At 41.8% G+C, this 22,704-nt stretch overlaps 1 protein-coding gene across 1 annotated transcript in view; it reads right to left on the bottom strand.

Annotated features, from left to right (window-relative positions):
• The window catches only part of lamb2 (laminin, beta 2 (laminin S)), a 70,943-nt gene that overhangs the window by 39,765 nt on the left and 8,474 nt on the right, over nt 1–22,704 (bottom strand). Inside the window, exons 3-4 of the mRNA XM_051661357.1 lie at nt 6,312–6,481; nt 6,020–6,155 (exon numbers count right to left, since the gene is read on the bottom strand). Coding sequence (XP_051517317.1) covers nt 6,020–6,155; nt 6,312–6,481 — 306 coding nt within the window. The remainder of the gene's footprint in view (nt 1–6,019; nt 6,156–6,311; nt 6,482–22,704) is intronic.

Raw genomic sequence — 22,704 nt, 5'->3', positions numbered from 1 at the left:
TTCAAAACTTGATCTGACACTGAATGCTCAAGCAGCCTAATTTACAGTTAGAAAACTCCTGATGTTGCTATAACAATGCAAAAAGCACTTACCAATTAGCTTGAAGTGAAAATCAGTCTTCCTTTCCTGTTTAATAAATTAAGCAATCACACAGTCATGCAGAACATCTCGTGTTTTTAAATCCATAAGGATTTCTTTCTCAACGGCGATAGCAGCAGTGATAACAGCCGTCTCGTCAGCAAGATCTCGCGCTCTTCGCTTTCAAATTACGTACATCGCTTAAAGCGTTATTGCGTCACTCAAGGCCAGCTAGAAGGTCTCGACCGGGACATATCCTAAAGATCACACCCACCAAGAACAAATAAATCAATCTGACTGACTGATGAATCTGACAATCTGACTTTAGCTGCCCATCCATTTGCACTGTTGAGGGATTCTGCAGAAATTCTGAAGGCCTGAGGGGGTGGAGCTCAGACTCACGCGCTGCTTCGGCTTCGGGCTTCAGGCATGTGATTTGTGAAACAGTTGTCACACTTCGCTTGTAAGTATCAAGGAATACATTTTGACTGGATAAACTTTTCATTTTTCTCTATTTGTTTGTAGATTAATTAAGAGTGGAAAGCGATTAAAAATACATAGGCAAAAAGATGAATGAGAATGAAAGGATGAAAAATATTTATTTATTTGGCATGTTAGGCCAGCAGAGAAGGCTTTGCTAGCCCTGAGAATTTGCCACTGGCAATTTTATTGTAACATTTAATTGCATTTTAAACATAAATTAAATATACGATTTATTAATGCACAATTTAATTGTTAAATATAATTACATTTTTAAATGTGTCTATTTATTTGTCCATTTATAAATTGGTTTATTTATTTATTCATGTTTTTATTTTCAAATTAATATATTGATTCATTCTTTTTTAATTGGCACCCCTTGGCTTTAGCAGGTATGAATTGGCAAATGGAAAAAGAAAAGGAAAAGTCAGACAATCATGAAAGCAACTGGAAAATGAATGAAGAAAAGCAATTGGCAAAGGAATGAAAAAAAGCAATTGCCAAATGCTTTTTTTAAATGCACTTGAAAAGGTCCATTAAAATGACTTATTAATGTGCTGTTTTATTGTTAAATATAATTGCATTTTAAACATAAATTAAGTAAACACATTTAAATGTGTCTGTTTCTTTTTCCATTTATAAATTGGTTTATTAATTCACATTTTTATTTTCAAATTAATAGATTGATCATTTATTCCTTTATTCTTTTTTAATTGGCACTCCTCGGCTTCCATAGTCATACAGTCAGCACCTCACATTTCTCATTCACAATGACTCATTATGGGGCCATACTTCATGTATTCTATATAAATAATATATTAGAAATAAGCATAAGCCAATAATGTACTTAAAAGTAATTAAATTAATTGAAAGTCAGTAACTGTAATCTTTATTACAAGAATTTAAAATGTAATGCATTACACTACTTTTTACTGAAAAGTAATTAAAGTAACAAATTACTTTGTAATTGGATTACACCCAACACTGACGTTAACATGTTGCTAAACTAACAACCTGTTACTCTAGTGAGCATCAAAATACATAGCACACACAAATGTTGGTTAAAAAAGCCTTGGATCAGCCTTTGCATCAGTAGTATGCCTATTATGCCTTAAAATGCTGCCTCACTAGGTTTCGGAAGAGCACAGAAATACAGGGGTGATACAGGGTCACAATGAGGGATGTCCTTTGACCCAGACAGTTCTATGCTTGTGACACACACTACAAGTGCTGGACAACTGATCTACTGTTCATTATATGACATTGATTAAGAAAAGTCTCTGAAGCCATGGCGACCATGAGCTAAAATAGTGACCATTTCCTGTGAAAGCCCCTAATAAATTCCCTCATTTCAATAAACACAGAGGAGTCACACAGCTGACACACAGGGGCCTGTCTCATGCTCTAAAACTGTAAATATAATTGAAATTCAACTTTAAGATATAAAGGTTTTCTATCAGATAATGTAAAAAATTACATGCAGTATAATCACATAATTTCAGCTTTAAATAATATCCTTCTTGCTTGGCACCCGTAAAGAGCATATACTGTTACAAATGAACTATATTACATGGCGGAAAATTGTTTATTGTGATTATTATTAGTAATATATGTACAGTTGAAGTCAGAAGTTTACATACACCTTAGCCAAATACATTTAAACTAAATAAACATTTAAAGTTTTTCACAATTCCTGACATTTAATCGTAGAAAACATGCCTGTCTTAGGTCAGTTAGGATCACTACTTTATTTTAAGAATGTGAAATGTCAGAATAATAGTAGAGAGAATGATTTATTTCAGCTTTTATTTCTTTCATCACATTCCCAGTGGGTCAGAGGTTTACATACACTTTGTTAGTATTTGGTAGCATTGCCTTTAAATTGTTTAACTCGGGTCAAATGTTTTGGGTAGCCTTCCACAAGCTTCTCACAATAAGTTGCTGGAATTTTGGCCCATTCCTCCAGACAGGACTGGTGTAACTGAGTCAGGTTTGTAGGCCTCCTTGCTCGCACACGCTTTTTCAGTTCTGCCCACAAATTTTCTAATCAGATTGAGGTCAGGGCTTTGTGATGGCCACTCCAATACCTTGACTTTGTTGTCCTTAAGCCATTTTGTTTCAATTTTGGATGTATGCTTGGGATCACTGTCCATTTGGAAGACCAATTTGCGACAGAGCTTTAACTTCCTGGCTGATGTCTTGAGATGTAGCTTCAGTATATCCACATAATTTTCCTTCCTCATGATGCCATCTATTTTGTGAAGTACACCAGTCCCTCCTGCAGCAAAGCACCCCCAAAACATGTTGCTGCCACCCCCATGCTTCACGGTTTAGATGGTGTTCTTTGGCTTGCAAGCCTCATCCTTTTTCCTCCAAACATAATGATGGTCATTATGGCCAAAAGGTTCAATTTTTGTTTCATTAGCCCAGAGGACATTTCTGCAAAAAGTAAGATCTTTGTCCCCATGTGCACTTGCAAACTGTACTCTGGCTTTTTTATGGCAGTTTTGAGGCAGTGTTGTTGTTCTGGGATTGATTTGCAGTTTTCGCACCAAACTACATTCATCTCTAGGAGACAGAATGCATCTCCTTCCTGAGCAGTATGATGGCTGCATGGTCCCTTGGTGTTTATACTTGCTTACTATTGTTTTTACAGATGAATGTGGTACCTTCAGGTATGAAGGATGAACCAGACTTGTGGATGTCCACAATGTTTTTCTGAGGTCTTGGCTGATTTTCCCATGATGTCAAGCAATGAGGCACTGAGTTTGAATGTAGGCCTTAAAATACATCCACAGGTACACCTCCAATTTAGTACACCTCCTATCAGAAGCTAATTAGCTAATTATCTAAAGGCTTGACATCATTTTCTGGAATTTTCCAAGCTGCTTAAAGGCACAGTTAACTTAGTGTATGTAAACTTCTGACCCACTGGAATTGTGATATAGTCAATTAAAAGTGAAACAATTTGTCTGTAAACAATTGCTGGAAAAATGACTCATGTCATGCACAAAGTAGATGTCCTAAACGACTTGCCAAAATTATAGTTTGCTAATATGAAATCTGTGGAGTGGTTAAGAAATGAGTTTTAATGACTTCAACCTAAGTGTATGTAAACTTCTGACTTCAATTGTAACTACTTATTTAACATGTCTTTTATGGCCATTTTATAAAAGCAATAAGCCACAAGAAGCAGTATGTTACAGTGATTTGACCATGGTTAATGGATAAGTGTGTATTTTATGTGCCTTTATTTTGAGTGGCACCAACTAGAATAGCAAAAATAGTGACTGTTTTCAAACAGGTTTCCTGAATAACCAGCTGTTATGTTCTGAGTTATTTTCTGCATTTTGGTTGTTGTTTTTCTCTCTTTCTCTGTGTGTGTGGGTGTCTCGTTTGCATTGTGAGTGTCTGTCTGTTCCAGATGCTGCCGATTCGCAAATGAGCTGCTCCAACTTGTAACAGTGATTGGTGGCTTTTGAAGTTGTGCTTTATAAAATCCCTGTGCTGCCTCTCAGATGTGAGCTGTCACGACTCTGGGCCAGTCGTGCTGTTCCCAACTCTCTGCCAACCGCCACGCCAAACTCAGTGTGTATTCTTATCTGCTATGTTAGTTCTGAGAGCAGTAACTTCATGTGCAGTTTAATACTTGAAACCACGACTAGTATTCTGCCTTTAAAGCAGTCAGGTTTGTAGGGGTGACCTGCCTGTTTGGTTGTATTTAGTTTACTTCTTTTTGTTAGAGTAGGTAGGTAAGTTTTTCTGTATTACTATTATTATTTTTTTCATATTCCTAGGTTAATTACTTCCCTTTATTTTATTATTTTTGTTTGTTTAGTTTTGTTTGTTATTTGGTTAGTAGCCATGTAATAAGCAGGATAGTGTACAGTCCTTTGTTATAACCGGTTGTTATAAGGTCCCGATGCAAAGCTGGGCGAGGAAAAAATATTTATTCACCTAAGAAACCTTTTTTAAATGTATATATCTGCTAAAAGTGAATTTTGTCAACACTTTTGAGGACACTAGCAAATGAACTCTGTATGCTAACATACATGGACTAAAAGCAACAAAACTCTAATTTTGATTTCAATAGGTCTTTAAGTTCAGGCAACCTTAAAGTTTGGATTAAACTGATTCCCCCCCTCTATATTTTCTTTCCTTCCATCCTGGTTTTCATCCATGTTTTTCTCTATTAGAGTTTTACTTCTCTCTTTCATCCCTCTCTGCCTCTCTCTGTTGGTATGCCAGCAGCAAACTCCATCTGTAATTATCTGTAATACTGCAAGGTTTAGGGAGAATGTGTCAGGGTGAGCTTTGAACAAAAGCCAAGTCAACCAACAATCCTCCATTTCTCCACTCTTTTACTTATATGTACTTTTTTTTCTCAATACCTACATTTATTGTAGCACTAACAATTTTATTTTAATTTTTAATCATACATTTGTACTTTTTTCAGGTCAATTTGCAGCGCCATTTTGCTCCAAACCAGAGTGCATGCAAACTCTGAGCGTCCCCTATCACCCTCTGTGTTATTAATAGACTGCCCTGAACATCAACCTTCTAATAATGCATGTGAAGTGTTTTCAGTGTAAGTTCTTGCCAAGCAGATGGGTTTGCATGGCTCAGGGAGGCAATCATATTTCCTGGAAAACACATTACTTTCCATTTGACATCTGTCATCTGAGAGCAAACGGATGTGTGTATTTCCATCAAAACACATGGTTGTTCCTAGGTCTTAAAATTTAGCTGTGATTGGAGCCACAGTGCAGCAGTTAATGCACATGCTCCAGATATATTGAGAGTAATGACCTGCAACATGTCTCAATCCTGTATCTTCAATGATTTCCTGTCAACTTTTGTCTATGTCTCTATCTTATAAAGCAGTTAAAGCTTTACACATGGGGCCTGGGTAGCTCAGCGAGTATTGATGCTGACCACCACCCCTGGAGTCGCATTGGCATTCCAAATTGGGAGAAAAGGGGATAAAAAAAAATGAAGGTTTTACACAAAGAAATTAATAGTACTTATGAAAAATATGTTTAAAATCATGTACACTCACTTGAGATGAAGACTCCCAGTCAAATCAGTAGCCTAATAAAAGCTTTTTACATGGAGCTTTTTACTTATGGGGGTTGTCATGTTGAGATCACATGACCAGCCAAATACTACTCACTTTATCATAGTTACCCCCCTATTATTGGACACTTTTACTCACAGAATTAATTAAACATGGCTGACTGCGAAAATTGCATTTACACATTTGCAATGGAAAACTTTTGCTGTTGCGCAATGCTACATCCACATCACTAGGTATCAGTATAAGTCCAATACAACCGCCATATCGGCCATCACAACATAAACCAAAAATTGCTGAGTGCTCCTTTAATCGTTTACTGTGGAAGTGAAGGGGTAAACATACTGTATCTATTTGACAAAAGTGATTGTGGTCTTCTGATCTCACCATTTTCAGACTGCCACCAGGACTTCTTGCGGTGAGGTTTGAAGGTGGTGATGACATTCTCAATGCGGTGACTCATGGAGTTGGATAACGGATCGTAAGGCCGTCGTGAATCACAATGGAAACACTTCTTCTCCTCCTAGAAATGGCGAAGGTATAGAGATGGAATGGGTCATCTATCCAGTGAATACATTCATTTGAGTTGTCTGACACGTTTATATTAGCATCTTCTGAAAAAGCTGGGAATGGTGTGTGTAAATGTGAGACAGCCCATAAGAGCTGGTGAGGGCTCTACCTGCAGGTGGCTGACAATGCAGTAGGGTTCTCTCCTCCGCAGGCCGCAGGTGGACGATGCTTTTAGCTTGTTTTCCCGACCCACCAAGAGGTCGCCGGTTGCTGGATAACAGCTTCCATGAGTACATCCATGTGCATGGTCAGGCTCCTGCGCACTGGTTGTTGCCAGGACTGTTGAACAGAAGGAAAAAGAGAGATACAGGAATGATGAGCAGAGCATTATTATTTTTGGGATGTTGGTCTCTCTTCTAGCAGAGGCTTTCATCTTTACTAAAAAATCAACTGAACATCCGCTTTATTTTCCCTTGCCAGCTTGGTCAACTAGAGCTAGAGCTACAGCAATTTTCCATTAAAGTACCTCCTAAGTGGTGTTTCTATGAGGAGGATCATTGCTGCTTTAGTAAGAGGGGAGATGTTTGGATTATTGAGCATATTTAGTGCTTAACCCTCCCGGAGCTGCAGCCTCAGTTAAATCTGGAAACAAGTAAATGGGGTTGAATTCAGTCACATTTAGTTTTAAAGACCCCATGGCTTTCAGTTCATGTTTGTTAGCTCTGAGTTCATGTACACTCACTGAGCACTTTATTAGGAACACTATGGTCCTAATAAAGATCTCGACATGGTCTTCTGCTCTTTTAGCCCATCCGCCTCAAGGTTCGACGTGTTGTGAGATGCTTTTCTGCTCACTACTACTGTACAGAGTGGTTATTTGAGTTACCATAGTCTTTCAGTTAGCTCGAACCAGTCTGGCCTTTCTCCACTTAACTCTCATTAACAAGGCGTTTCCGTCCGCAGAACTGCCGCTCACTGTATGTTTTTTGTTTTTCTGAGTACCATTCTGAGTAAACTCCTGAGACCGTTGTGAAAATCCCAGGAAATCAGCAGTTACAGAAATACTCAAACCAGCCCGTCTGGCACCAACAATCATGCCACGGTTGAAATCACTGAGATCACATTTTTTCCTCATTCTGATGGTTGACGTGAACATTAACTGAAGCTCCAGACCTGAATCTACTTGATTTTAAGCATTGCACTGCTGCAACACGATTGGCTGATTAGATAATCACATTAAATAAGTAGGTGTACAGGTGTTCCTAATAAAGTGCTGAAAAATGACCAAAAATATTGGTGACTCATGCTGCACTACAGAAATTTCGTTCAATCAAATGCTCTCTAGAATTCGAATGTCCCTCCCCCAATACATGCAGCTCACTAGCAAGTAGCAAATCATGGTTCATGGCTGTGATGTAACTAAAGCCTATTTGATTATTTTTTTTTTTTTAAAAAAGGTAAAAAAACCATCCGATATATTCTGACCAAAATGTCCTGTTTCAATAGAAAATATGTCAACACAGGGAAAATTTGTCTAATGACGAATGTTGTAAAAGTTTACATGGGGTCTTTAATAAAAGATGAACAGAAAGAGATCGAGACAGATGGAAAGTTATTGAATGTTTCAGAATAAACTTTAACAACACCCAACAGCTGTTTAACATTCTTGCCAGTGTCCCAAAAAAATTCTATGTGATGCTATTGGGGTATAAAGTCAGGAGAGCAGAGTGCTGGAGCTGACTGCATGGGACAGGTGTTGTGTTAAACACTTACACACACACACACACACACACACACACACACACATGTTGGTGCAGCTATCATTATGAGGACTCTCCATAGACATAATGATTTTTATACTGTACAAACTATAGATTCTATCCCCTAAACCTACCCCTAAACCTAACCCTCGCAAAAAACTTTCTGCATTTTTACATTTTCAAAAAAACATAATTTAGTATTTTTTTAAAGCAATTTAAATTATGAAGACACTAGAAATGTCCTCATAAACCACATTTATAGCATAATACCCTTGTAATTACCAGTTTGTAACCTAAAAAATGTCCTCGTAAACCACTTAAACCTGCCCAAACACACACACACACACACACACATACACACACACAAGAGTGTCTGTAAGATATTAAATAAATGTCAACTAAAACACAAATACAATTAGGAAGTATAGTAACATGCACAGACTTGAGGAGCCTGGGAAAACTTTTGTTTACAGAATTTACAGACACTATCTTTATAGACCTGACTCTTCAACACAAGACAACTGCAACAGTCTGGCACCGCACCATCTCTCACCCCTCTGCCACTACACACACCTCACGCACATTTACCTACAGCAAAACACCCACCATAACATGCAAACAGACACCTAGCACCAAACTAAAACCTTGACACTGTTTTGACATTGTCCCTAACACACAACACTGAAGATGCTGGGAAAACACCCTCAAACACAATGAAAAATCCATCTCTGTTTTATTCCCTACATGTGGAACAACACTCCACAGTCCAGAAACACTAAATATAATTACTTAGCAATGACAAATCTGGCCCTGGTATTACATTTAATCTTTCTGGCAGTGGGCTGACCCATGAAATAGCCAGAAACTGAATTATGGGAGACAAAGGCATAAATGTGAGTGCAAGGCAGAGGAGTCCCTTCTTAAACATCCTCTGTTAAATATTATTGGCTAGAAAAGACAAAGCAGGTAGCAAAACTGACATAAAGTTAAGGATGGAGGACAAAAAATTCACTTTAATGATTGACAAAGGGAAATAGTCTCTCCTTTAGTCACAACACCTATAATAAATGATGATCATAAATGTTGGAGCTTCTCATCCAGGTATGAAACTTTAATGGGAAAATATAAAAAAAATAAAAAAAAATAACTGTCATCATTTTCTCTCATTTACCCCTCATTTCAACCTGTATGACTGTTTTTTTCTGTGATCGCAAAATGAAATGTTAGGCGAAATGTCAGTCTCAGTCATTCACTTTCATTACATCTTTTCTGGATGAACATATTTTATTTTTGAGTGAACAGTCCTTTTAATATGTTGTCTGAAGGTTTGGTTTGTTAAAGCTGCCCTTCCTTCGGTCTGTGTGCCACTCTCTGATTCTGCCTTACATGGACAAGCTGTGAAGAATGTGGGAGGACAGCTGGCAAGGCAGGCATACCTCTGAGCTAACAAAGCCCTGCTGTTGCCTTACTGTACTCGCTGAGGAAGAGATCTCAAAGTTAAGACTCCAAACTCCTGTTTGCTGTTTCAGAAAAACATAAAACATATACTGTAATATAGTATATACTGTATATGTAAATTTAAAATTGTATACCAAAGTAGTGTAAAAAAAAAAAAAAAAAAAAAAAAATAATTCTGTGTGGTCAATCACCACCAGTTTGATTACTGGCCCAGAGCAAAAGAGCCCACCCCCAAGTCTCTATGAGATTTAGAACAATTGTTTAGAATCATTTAGAACAGAAACTATGATTCTGTATTTGTTTCAAGAAGACACAATGTAACTATTAAAATGTTCAGCTTTTTTCACTTAAAATGAAGGGTTTTCTGTATATTAACTGTAAATAATAGTATACTACCTCTGACATTAAGGTGGAAAGAGTTCCAGTTGAAATGCTTCTATAAAATCTTGTGTTTAGTGTAAAAAACAAGCCTATGGCAATATGCATGTTTATGATCAAAATGGAGGTGCTGTATATCTACTGTACTCTACCGGGTCTTTTTTGACCCGAACAGAGTTGTTGGTAATTTTCTTACAAAACAGAAGTGTTAAAGCAACTAAATAGTAGTGTTCACCCAAAAATGAAAATTCTCTCATCATTTACTCACTCTCATGCCATCCCGGATGTGTATGACTTTCTTTCTTCTGCTGAACACAAACAAAGATTTTTAGAAGAATATCTCAGCTCTGTTGGTCCTAATAATGCAAGTGAATGGTGATCAGACCTTTCAATCTCCAAAAATCACATAAAGGGAGCATAAAGGTAATCCATATGACTTCAGTGGTAAAATCTGTCTTCAGAAGTGGTATAATGGGTGTGGGTTAGAAACAGATAAATATTTAAGTCTTTTTTTTTTTACTATAAATCTAAACTTTCACTTTAGTGAAAGTGGAGATTTACTGTAAAAAATTACTGAAATATTGATTTGTTTCTCACCTAAAGTGATTGCATTGCTTCAGAAGACATATATTAATTCACCGGAGTCTTATGGATTACTTTTACTATGATTGTCTGTGCTTTTTGGAGCTTCAAAGGTCTGGTTACCATTCAGTTGCATTGAAAGGACCTATAGAGCTGAGATATTCTTCTAAAAATTTTAATTTGTGTTCTGCAGAAGAAAGAAAGTCATACACATCTGGGATGGCATGAAAGTGAGTAAATGAAGAGAGAATTTTCATTTTTGGGTGAACTATCCCTTTAATGAAGAGCTAAACATTAAACATTTGGGCTATTTATGTCTGTAGCTTTGCTGGCCCTTCAAATTAAAATCTCTTTTTACTAATATGTGGGGCCTGGTAAAGGATCTACACAGTGGTCCTGACAAGGTTCACTGACTCAGAATAGAGACAAAATCTCAATGTAGTACGTAATGCAGTCTGTAGTAGGGCAGAATGTGTTATCTATATCTCTAAAAACACAGCCACTATGATTTGAGACTGGGCATTTCTCATTGTGCTTTCTGGTGTCCTGTTTGTCCTGTCTAAGCTAATCTCCTGTCATGACCCAGAGGAGGAGACAAAGAGAGGGCTTCTTTTTCTGTCCCTGGGTCTTTTCAAAGCAAGTTTATTTAGTTTCAAATGGTTTTGATAATGGCACACTTGCCTTACACAAAGATCTTACTGCGCATGTTCTCATAGCTAATTTTGAGAGAGCGTAATAACCTTTAATTAGAGTTTTGAATCTTGCGGATAGCAATTATTAGTGAATGAGACCCTCTTTCTGTTTCTTGCTCTTTTTCATAATTTTTTTTTTCTTCAGTAAATGTAGTATACCTCTCTCCCTCTATTATCTGTAGTCTTCAGTTTCTGCTAGTTTTTGTTTGGCACAGTACGCCAGGTAGAGATTATCACAGCTGGGACTGTCTGCTTTGTTCAAAAGCTGGATGCCTGCTCCACTTTTTCATTCTTCTGAAGAGAAGGAAGGCAGAGAATCACTCCTTGTGCTGGTCTCCAACCCCAGACAGTAATTCTAATCCTGGGAACTGTTTGTTGATGGGATGTGAAGAAGTGACACTAACATGACACATACTTCAGAAATTGAGTGACAGAAAGCAGCCGGTCACTTCCTAAATAGTCCAGAAGCACAGAGGCCCTCTGACATATGTCATAACACCAACATATGACAGCCTCTATCTATCTATCCATCCATCCATCCATCCATCCATCTAAATTATGGGTTTTCTAGTTTTATTAAATATAAAATGAATACATTCATCTCAAGGGTTGAGTGCTAGTGTAGCTAAAGGAGTTTTTTAAATGCCTAGCCTGACTGTAGTTTAACAGTTTTAAAGTAGCTTCCACAACACTGCGACCAAGAGTTTGTCAGATGTCACCAGCATTTTTCTTTTAAAATCTAATGAATAATTATTTAGTTTGCATTGACTCTCTATTTCCTGTGCTTTCCTTTGACATACTGTCCACACTTGCGTCTGCTTGATTCAGAGACTCTAAACTCATTTCCTCCAACTCATTCATCCACCTGCTGACGGAATACAGAAAATGTTATCCTGAGGTACAGATCCTCTAGGGGAGAGGAGTTGATCTGACCAGGGATGGATGGATGGAAGCCAGAACTCCTGAATGCGTGCCATCTGTACCAACATTCTGACCCTCCCTATGACAGCACTTCTAAAAATGCAACCCTGGTTTTACACACAAGGTCTCCAGCATCTCCATATGTCTGAGTGATGCGGTACCTGCTATAGAGTGGCCCCAAAAAGCATTTGGACATCTTAGCCACAGGAATTTCATTAAAATACTGTATCAAACCAAGAGGTATCTACAAACAAATGATACTAGAACGTTTTCCTTTTTCTCTCAAAACTAACTTTACCTTTCTTAGACAATTTTGTACTTGTTTTCCCTCTGGGGTCTGAGGGTGTTTTTGGGCCGTGGAGAAGTTTTGACATGCCTTGACATTTGTGCTTTTCTCAGTTGCTTAAAAACATATTAATGGCTAAAGTCTAATAACACTGTATTCAGCACAAACTGGGCTACAATAATATGTGAGCAACATGTATGTACATGTTTGTATTTTTGAGAAAATAATGTTTATGCGTGGTTTTTGAAAAAAAAAAAACATTTTAAATCACTGAAATAAGGCCATATAACACATACTAAACATTTGTTCACAAGACTTTTGAGAACTGGATCTTGTAGCCTAGAGTTTTTGCTACAAAATGATGTGAAAACCATCCTAATACAAAACAATTCATACAAAACAATATAGTCATTTAACTTTTGTAAGACACTTTTAGTGTTAGAAAGGTCATATGCGAGGAGGTGTGAATGATCATGAATATTGATGTGATTCACACCTGAGGAGACAAAGACCCCTCCCCTGGGAACAGAATAAAATGTAATATCTGATAAAGGGCATATACACAATATATTAAAAAAACAATTCAGGATTCTTTGATGAATAGAAAGTTCAAAATAACAGCATTTATCTGAAATAGAAAGCTTTTGTAACATTATAAATGTCTTTACTGTCACTTTTGATCAATATAATGCATCCTTGCTGAATAAAAGTATTAATTTCTTTCCAAAAAAAAAAAAAAAAAAAATCCTGACTGACCCCAAACTTTTGAACGGTAGTGTATAATTTTACAAAAGCTTTCTATTTCAGATAAATGCTGTTATTTTGAACATTCTATTCATCAAAGAATCCTGAAAAAATTTGTACACAACTGTTTTCAACATTGATAATTAAAAAATAAATGTTTCTTGAGCAGCAAATCATCATATTAGAATGGTTTCTGAAGGATCATGTGACAATGAAGACTGGAGTAATGATGCTGAAAATTCAACTTTACATCACAGGAATAAATTGCATAAATAAAAAAAATATATATATATATAATCCAGCAGGACACGCCGGCGCGTCCGTCGACCCCTGAGGGTTAACCAACTGGTCCCAAGTTCATTTTAGTGGATGTAGTTAGTTACTCTCAAGTTCACACAGGTGTCCTTGTGATCAGAGTAACCAAAGATCAAAGACAATATAAGGAGAAATTGCAATGCTCAATATGGCAGATGTAGGAATGGAACCTATTGTTTTTTACTCTAGAAAGCATGCACATTAGCTGGACCAGCCTGAAAAATACTTTTTTTAGCGTGATTTGAGATAAAGAAACAAAATGTATGATTGTCGCCTTAAAGGGTATTTGGTGTAGTTCATCACATTAACTATGGACATTTTCCAATAAGTCTGACAGTCAGGAAGTGTCCAAATACTTTTCCTTTTCATTTAAAACAGTATATCTACTGTTTTATCATTTAAAGCTGAAGTGTGTAATTTCTGCTCCATTAGCAACACCAAACAGAATTGCATAAATAAATGCTTGTTTTCAAACAGCTTTCTGAATAAATGCATAATCTTTGTTGGTCCTTTCAATGCAAGTGAATGGTGACCAGAAATCTGAAGGCCCAAAAAGCAGATAAAAGTATCATAAAAGTAATCTATAAGACTCCATCTTCATAAGCAATACTATAGGTCTGGGTAAGAAACAGATCAATAGTCCTTTCTTACAATAAATCTCCACTTTCAATTTCACTTTCGCATCTAAAAGTCACATGTGGAGCCTTTTTAGTTTCAATTTCACATCTGAAAGTGAAAGTGTAGGCTTAAATATTGATCTGTTTCTCACCGACACCTATCATATCGCTTTTGAAGATATGGATTTAACCAATGGATTACTTTTATGTTGCTTTTATCTGCTTTTTGGACCTTTACATTTCTGTCCACTATGCACTTGCATTGTATATTCTCGTAATATTCTTCTAAAAATCTTTGTGTTCAGAAGTAGTAAGTAAGTCATACACATCTTGGATGGCATGAAAGTGAGTAAATGCTGAGAGAATTATAATGTTTGGGTGAACTATCCATTGAAAACCTAACAAACATTTGCCCGAAAAGTGTGTTTGTGCTATCCTTCTTTAAAATAAATTCCACTTGGTTTGATATCTTGTTATCTATTGCCATGATATTCAAAACATTTTAACTGTTACTTTTATTTCATATGTTTTTTTACGAAATACATTTAGGGCCACTGTGTATAACGAGGGCCTCTTGTCTTACCCACAACAGGTGGGACAATAAAACCAACACTGCAAACTATTTAAAGTCACTCACAGTTCTCACCAATGAGCTCTAAAGGTTCTGAATTTTGACACAGTCTCAACAGGGCCTCACTGCAATGGTGATGCAACATTCAGATGCTGTTGTAGGCAAATGTGAAATATAGAGAATAGATGTGGACGCAGGATGTTGGTGCAGTTTATTTGGCTCCTTTTCTAGTGTGTTTATTTTGGCACTGTGATTGTAGCATGTCTGATGATAGCTGGCTGCTATTTGGAGCCCACTGTCCAGTCTCAGAGTCTGCTCTCTCCTCTAACCCTGCTGCTATTTCCAGCCCTTGTCACATTCAGCTCCTCTCCAGTCACACATCCACACAACCCTCCTAATGCCCTCTGCCCCCGACACTCTACTGCACCTCCTCTGGCCAAAACTACTGCAGTCATTTTCATTGTATGAAAAAATTGGTCACTGTCAGTCTCTATCATTCTACCTTTTGTGCTCCACAGAAGAAAGAAAGTCATACAGGTTTGGAACAACATGCCATTTTTGGGTGAAATATCCCTTTAAACAACTATTTAATAAAGACATTAGGGCCAATATTGCCCTAACTTCCTACTTCAATAGGAAATACTTCAGCACAGAAAAGAACATTACATTTGTCAAACCATTTCATGGAGTCTTTAAAGTACAGCCACATGTATACACAAGGTCAGCATCATTAAAATGCAAAAATTAGAATAATCACTTTTTATAATTGAATTCATGCCATTTTAAGCTCAGTGAAATAAACAATAAAGATCTATTTTTCCTTGATTTTGTCTGCTTAAAATATTTACAAAAAATCCAGAAATACAGCTGTGGTCTGTTGGAACAAAAACTCCTGGTAACATGTCGAACACACAAACACAATGAATTGATGTCACCAATGAGAGCAGTCCTCATAAGAGTGTAAATTAAATCCACACCATACCTTTTCCCTGATAGGACTAGAGGGAATAAGTGGGGGAGCTGGTTTATTAATCAGGTGTGTTATGACAGTGTCTTCCTGTAATGTTCCCTTTGGACTATCTGATTATAATAAGTAAGAAAACATACCCAAACAACCTGACCACATCCAAAGGCTTAACTTGCATTTTACATATTCATTTATGATGATGATGATGATGATGTGTATAATTTTGTCAATGTTAAAATAATTTCTCCTATCCCAGCTTATTATAAACTACAAATAAGCCATATGTGGAGAAATACTGTATACTTTGCGGAACAGTACTGGGCATTTCCCAATCTGTGGCCATTTTCAAACTGGGATGGGCGTTATTCAACAATCCAATGAAATTAAGGAATCTCAATGTAGTAGACAAATTGTGTAAAGCATCTGAAAAACGCCCATTCCGGTTTGAAAATGCCCACTGATTGGGAAATGCCCATTTTTGTTCTGCAAAGACACAAGTCTCCATTTGTGGGCTGATTTCCACAAAAGGTGTGTTTGAGCATGCCAACCAGCTCGACACAGCAACATTGGCTCAACCAATGGTGTGAGTTTGGGGAAGGACTGTTTATTCAACCAATGGAAGACAGGAGGAGTGTTTGGGAAACCTATTTTTAAGGGTTTCGTATACAGTTTTTGCTATTCTGCACTAGTGGCACAGAAATTACTCACTTCACCTATAACCATGAGAACGCTAAACTTAACCCCCTAGGCAAGTCTGTTAATGTTTATTTCAGCAGTCATATTCCTCCTAATCTGTTAATTGCATGTGCACTGTTACCTTTCTTCTGCTTCTTTATTTATAACCTCTTAAAATGCTCCAAATTGTTTAGAGATTAATTATTTCTATTGGCAGTTAGAGTTCTCCTTTGTCATAATGGCTTGACAGTAAGAAAGAGTACAGGAAATGTGGAGAAATAAGACCATCTTACACTAACATGGTGTAAGCACAGAAGAGATTTACTATCATATGCATTATCCATTCAAATGGCCTTTGGTATTTGGTGGAACTGTTTCAGTTCATTGAAGAGGATGTTGTTTGGATGTTTAGGTACTTTGTGGAATATGGGTACAGCTAAGCATGAATTACACCTTCCCTTGACCTGATGACAGATGAGATCATTCTTCATTTCCCTAAGGAGAGTCTGTTAAAGTGTTTCATATGCTGCCAATCACAGAAAGGCTGCATATGGAGGTATATACAGCTGTGATACACACATCTGGAGTTAGCATGAGACATGACATACTTGAACAAAGGTCAAAAGGCTGAAAAAGTGTGAGAAATGGAGGATGTGGACTTATGGAAAAAAGGAAGACTTCTTATTTGCCTTATTCACAAAACTCAGCACTATTTGCCTAGTGCAATAAACATTGCACCATTGTGCATTGCCTAGCACTTTACTGAGAAAATCACAGAGAAACAATATACTTAAATAAACAGAGGTTCCCTATCTATCACTCACTCGAAGTTGTGTCGATGTAGTGACAATAGGGGTCACCCTTGGGAGCCCGAAACACCACTGGTCTTTAAAAAAACGGCAATGAAAATTTGCATACCACTCCCCCGAACATACGGGTATAAAAGGAGCTGGTATGCAACCACTCATTCAGATTTTCTCTTCGGAGCTGAACGGTCGATGCTCACTGAGTTGAATTCTCACGGCTTTTCATTCACCTCTGCTGGATCTGACAGCGCATTTCAGCGGCTTCTCCCCTTCTGCACTGGTGCACTGCAGAGAACGCCCCTGGGCGCTTTGGCAGAAATAAAAGAGTATATTCTGAAAAAAAGAGTATATTTCTCTAAAAGAGCGGCACACACAGAACATCTTTTTAAAGATGCCTTTCCATTTGTGTGTTATTCCTTGTTGCGGCCGTTATCTCTCGCCTTCTGACGGTCACGATCGCTGTCTTTCGTGTCTGGGCGCTACCCACGCAGAGACAGCGTTCCTGGATGGGTCATGTACACATTGCGAGAACATGACCATGGTAACATTGCGGCCGTGGCTTGCCTTCGTAAGAAAGCAAGCCACCCCAACGGCTCCCTGCCTCATTCCTTCTACCTACGGGTATGAGGCCAGCGCAGCTAGCACTGGGGGCGATTTGGGGACCTCAATGGGACCACCTCCGCCGGATATCCCCCCACGGACCTCCCATTCCACAGCATGCTCGTCTGCCCTGATCGGGCTTCCGGATGAGTCCACCGGCTCATCTCACGGCGAGTTCGACCTCTTGTTAGGAGCCCACGAAGGTGATGAGCTCTCGAGCGCAGCATCGGAGAGCGGGCTCATCCAGTCGGACGCGGAAGCCTCAGCTGGGCTCCCCCCCTCGGGTACGGTCGCCCAGTCACAGGCTGATGCGGAGATGATGGACATGCTTTCCTGGGCAGCCGTGAGCATCGGGCTAGAGTGGAACCCTCCGCTCTCCCCTGAACCCTCGCAGCTCGATGATTGGTTCCTGGGCTCGCGGCGCCGCTCACAGCCACGCCCCGCCCCAGTTCCTTTCTTCCCGGAAGTGCACGAGGAGCTGACAAGGTCGTGGGAGGCACCTTTTACTGCCTGGTCCCGATCTTTCAGCTCCCCCGCCCTCAGTACCCTCGATGGTGGGGCGGCCAAGGGGTATTCAGCGATCCCCCTGGTGGATAAGGCGCTCGCGGTGAACCTATGCCTGCAGAGTGCCGCCACCTGGCGCAGGCGCCCGAAGCTCCCATCCAAGGCCTGTAGGTTTACGTCATCCCTGAAGGCCAAGGCCTATGATGCCGCTGGACAAGCCATCTCCGCCCTACATGCCATGGCTCTCCTGCAAGTCCACCAAGCCAAGGCGCTAAAGGAACTGCACGAGGGTAGTTCTGCCTCGGGATTGATGCAGGAACTGCGCTCGGCGACCGACCTCACCCTCCGGGCGACGAAGGTCATGGTGCGGTCTCTCGGGCAGGCGATGTCCACCTTGGTTGTCCAGGAGCACCACCTTTGGCTCAACCTGGTCGAGATGGGAGAGGCCGACAAGGTACGGTTCCTTGGCGCCCCCATTTCCCAGGTTGGCCTGTTCGGCGACACCGTCGAGGACTTTGCCCAGCAGTTCTCGGTGGTGAAGCAGCAGACAGAAGCTATCCAACACATCCTGCCACGGTGCGGCTCAAGACCCCATCTGCTCGTCGCTAAGGGCGTCCCCTTGTGGTGACTACACCGGCTCCGCCGCAGCCCACCCCCATGGCCCGGCCCCGGTGTGGAGCCTACAGCAGGAAGCAGACGCCAGCCGTCTCACAGCCGGCCGCCAAGAACCCGAGAAAGGCTTCGAAACGCCCCTGAGATGGGTGACCCAGGGACGAGGAAACCCGCTGCCCTGGAGCTGGTAAGCAGACCACTCCATCCCCCGGTGGAGGGCCGGGAGGAGAATCTTTTGTTACCTTTTCATTTAATTTCGTCGCATGCCCAAGTGGCTGCGGTACCCAAGAGTTCAGCAAAAGAGCGGTTTCCTTGTTCCCTGGGTCACATACCCGGTGCGCATGGGCGTCATCACGAGCACCGTCCACCATTCCATTTCGGCAGGTTTGGCGCTCTAGCGGTGGTCTTCCCACCCCTGCGTGCTCAGCTGTGGCACAAATCCGGCCCCGATGTGACGTCTCCACGGGTCACGAGGACAAACCTCTTCCTCCCCCGTCCCATGCTGTTCCGGGGGTGGTCACAAGGAGCCAGGTAAGTGCTTCCATGTCCCTGAACTCAGCACAGCCATGGCATGATGTGGCACCTCAGGCTCCGCCCCGCCGCGAGGCCCCACCCGTATGTCCAACGAGATTGTCCTCTTGGTCCCCCTCGCCCGGAGCTTGGACGCATGGCTTGCGCTTTCCAACCCATCGCGATGGCTGGTCCGGACCGTCCGACTTGGCTACGTGATTCAGTTCGCCAGGTGTCCGCCCAGGTTCAGCAGCGACCACTTCACCTCAGGGGAGTGTTATGCAAATACCACTCGCCAATTTTCATTGGCCTTTTTTCAAAGACCAGAGGTGTTTCGGGCTCCCAAGAGTGACCCCTAGTGTCACTACATCGACACAACGTCTTGTTCCCTCCATCAGGGAACGGAGGTTACGAAAGTAACCAGGACGTTATTCTACCTTGCTGAAAGGTGCATATTCAGACTGAAGCCATGTGCGTTTTGAAGCAGTGATTCATGCTGTACAGGGTGTCAAATTTACAGTGAAGCCTAAAAGCAATGCTAAAGTACAACAGCAGTTTAGCCTGACAACTGCTTTTTATTAGAAAACAAAGAACAACAGCCAAGATTCTGTCTGGGAAAGTTAGTCGCATTTTATCACATTACGTGGACACGCCAATTACTGTCCAACATGAGACAGGCCCCTGGTTTCTCCCTCTATCCAAAAAGAATTCTCTTCCCCCAAGGGAGAAATCTTATTCAACTCTACTCTCTCAAATAAACAGACGTGAATCTTCCCCTTTCATATTACTACTACTCTCCACTCCCTATAGTCCTTTTTTTCTATTTTCTCTTTTCAAAGTTCTATCAAAGAGTTTCACTGCCCCATTGTTATAAAGTGCAGAGTTCCGGGGTGTTTGGCAGAGGCAGCATTCAGCGGCTCTATGGATCACAGTACCGTCCTGATTGCAGCAGTCTCTGCCTACTCTTTTACCTGGGTTCCCACCACACAGCTGCACACTGGGGGCTGTATGATCTCACTACACATCATAGGAATAATAATAAAAAAAAGACAGAAGGCAAACATTTAGAAGAAAGAGACTGAAGGCTGGAGAGTCAAAGGGATTGTTGCCATTTCCTATCCCTACACTGCACCACAGCTTTGACTTTCAAGATGAAAATTATGAACAAAGTTTCTTTTGGCTTTTTATGTTGTTTTCATATAATATTTCTATTTTTTCCCAATGTTTTTCTGAAGAAAAACAAAGATTGGATTTATTCATGTTCCCTATCTGTCACTCACTCGACGTTGTGTCGATGTAGTGACACTAGGGGTCACTCTTGGGAGCCCCAAACACCTCTGCTTTTTTTTTAAAAAGGCCAATGAGAATTGGTGAGTGGAATTTGCATGCCACTCCCCCGGACATACGGGTATTAAAGGAGCTGGTATGCAACCACTCATTCAGATTTTCTCTTCGGGGCCGAGCGGTTCTATTCATTGAAGCTGAATTCATCCGCGAGTTCATTCACCTCATCTGCTGGATTTTATGGCGCATTTCAGCGGCTTCTCCCCCTCTGCACCCGTGGATTGCAGAGAATGCCCCTGGGCACTTCGGCAGAACAACAAAAGAGTACATTCTAAAAAAAGAGCATATTTTCATTCTAAAAGAGCGGCACACAGGGAACATCTTTTTAAAGATGCCTACCCGTTTGTGTGTTATTCCTGGTTGCGGTCGTTATCTCTCCGCTTCTTACGGCCACAATCGCTGTCTTACGTGTCTGGGCGCTGCCCACGTGGAGACATCGTTCGTGGATGGGTCTTGTCCTCATTGCGAGAACATGACCATGGCAATGTTGCGGTCGCGGCTTGCATTCGTAAGAAAACAAGCCACCCCAACGGCTCCCCGCCTCGGTCCTTCTACCTATGGGTATGAGGCCGTGCCGGTTAGCACTGGGGGCGATTTGGGGACATCAATGGAACCAACTCTGCCGGGTATCCCCCCACGGACCTCCCATTCCCCAGCATGCTCGCTTGCCCCAGTCGGGCACTCAGACGAGACCGCCGGCTCGTCTCAGGGTGAGTTCGACCTCTTGTTCGGAGCCCGGGAAGACGACGAGTTATCGAGCGCAGCATCGGAGAGCGGGCTCATCCAGTCAGATGCAGAGGCTTCGACTGGACTTCCTCCTTCGGGAATGGTCGCCCAGTCCCAGGCCGACTCAGAAATGACGGACATGCTTTCCTGGGTGGCCGCGAGTGTCGGGCTAGAGTGGAACCCTCCACTCTCCCCTGAACCCTCACGGCTCGATGATTGGTTCCTGGGCTCGGGGCGCCACCCACGGCCATGCCCTGCCCCCGTTCCTTTCTTCCCGGAAGAGCATGAGGAGCTGACAAGATCGTGGGAGGCACCTTTCACTGCCCGGTCCCGGTCTTTCAGCTCCCCAGCTCTCACTACCCTCGATGGTGGAGCGGCCGGGGGTATTCGGTGATCCCCCAGGTGGATAAGGCGCTCGTGGTGCACTTGTGTCCGCAGAGCACCGCCACCTGGTGTGGGTGCCCGAAGCTCCCGTCCAGGGCCTGTAGGTTTATGTCATCCCTGACGGCTAAGGCCTACAGTGCCGCTTGACAAGCCACCTCCATCCTGCACGCCATGGCTCTCCTGCAAGTACACCAAGCCAAAGCGATAAAAGAACTGCACGAGGGTAGTTCTGACCCGGGATTGATGCAGGAACTGCGCTCGGCGACCAACCTCGCTCTCCGGGCGATGAAGCACACCCACACGGGGTTGGTTCTGGTGGATTATGGGGACGAGACTCCTCCTCCCCCCTCCTCGGCCAATCTTATGGTGGGCGGCAGGAGCCAGGTAAATGCTTTGATGTCCCTGGACTCAGCACGGCCACGGGGCTCGAATCCCCTTGACGTGGCACCTCGAGCTCCGTCCCGTTGCAAGGTCCACCCGCCGGAACGTCCGACGTGATCATTCCCTTGGTCCACCTCACCCGGAGTTTGGGCGCGTGGCTCGCGCTTTCCAACCCGTCGTGATGGCTGACCTGGACTGTCTGACTCGGCTACGCGATTCAGTTCGCCAGGTGCCCACTCAGGTTCAGCAGCGTCCGCTTCACCTCGGTGAAGGGCGAGAACGCCGCTACCTTGCATGCAGAGATCGCTACCCATCTGCGCAAGGGCACGATAGAGCCTGTCCCTCCAGCCGAGATGAAGAAAGGGTTCTACAGCCCTTACTTCATCATACCGAAGAAAGGCGGTGGGTTGCGACCAATCCTGGACCTGCAAGTACTGAACCGGGCTTTGCACAGACTCCCGTTCAAGATGCTGATGCAAAGATGTATTCTAGCGAGCATCCAGCATCAAGATTGGTTCACGGCGGTAGACCTGAAGGACACGTACTTCCACATCTCGGTCTTACCTCGACACAGACCCTTCCTGCGGTTTGCCTTCGAAGGCCAGGCGTATCAGTACAAGGTCCTCCCCTTCGGCCTGTCCTTGTCCCATTGTGTCTTCACGAAGGTCGCAGAGGCAGCCCTTGCCCCGCTAAGGGATGTGGGCATCCGCATCCTCAACTATCTCGACG

Source organism: Myxocyprinus asiaticus, chromosome 29 (genome assembly GCF_019703515.2).
Source record: "Myxocyprinus asiaticus isolate MX2 ecotype Aquarium Trade chromosome 29, UBuf_Myxa_2, whole genome shotgun sequence".
Taxonomy (NCBI): Eukaryota; Metazoa; Chordata; class Actinopteri; order Cypriniformes; family Catostomidae; genus Myxocyprinus; species Myxocyprinus asiaticus.
This window is presented reverse-complemented; position numbering and strand designations above follow the sequence as displayed.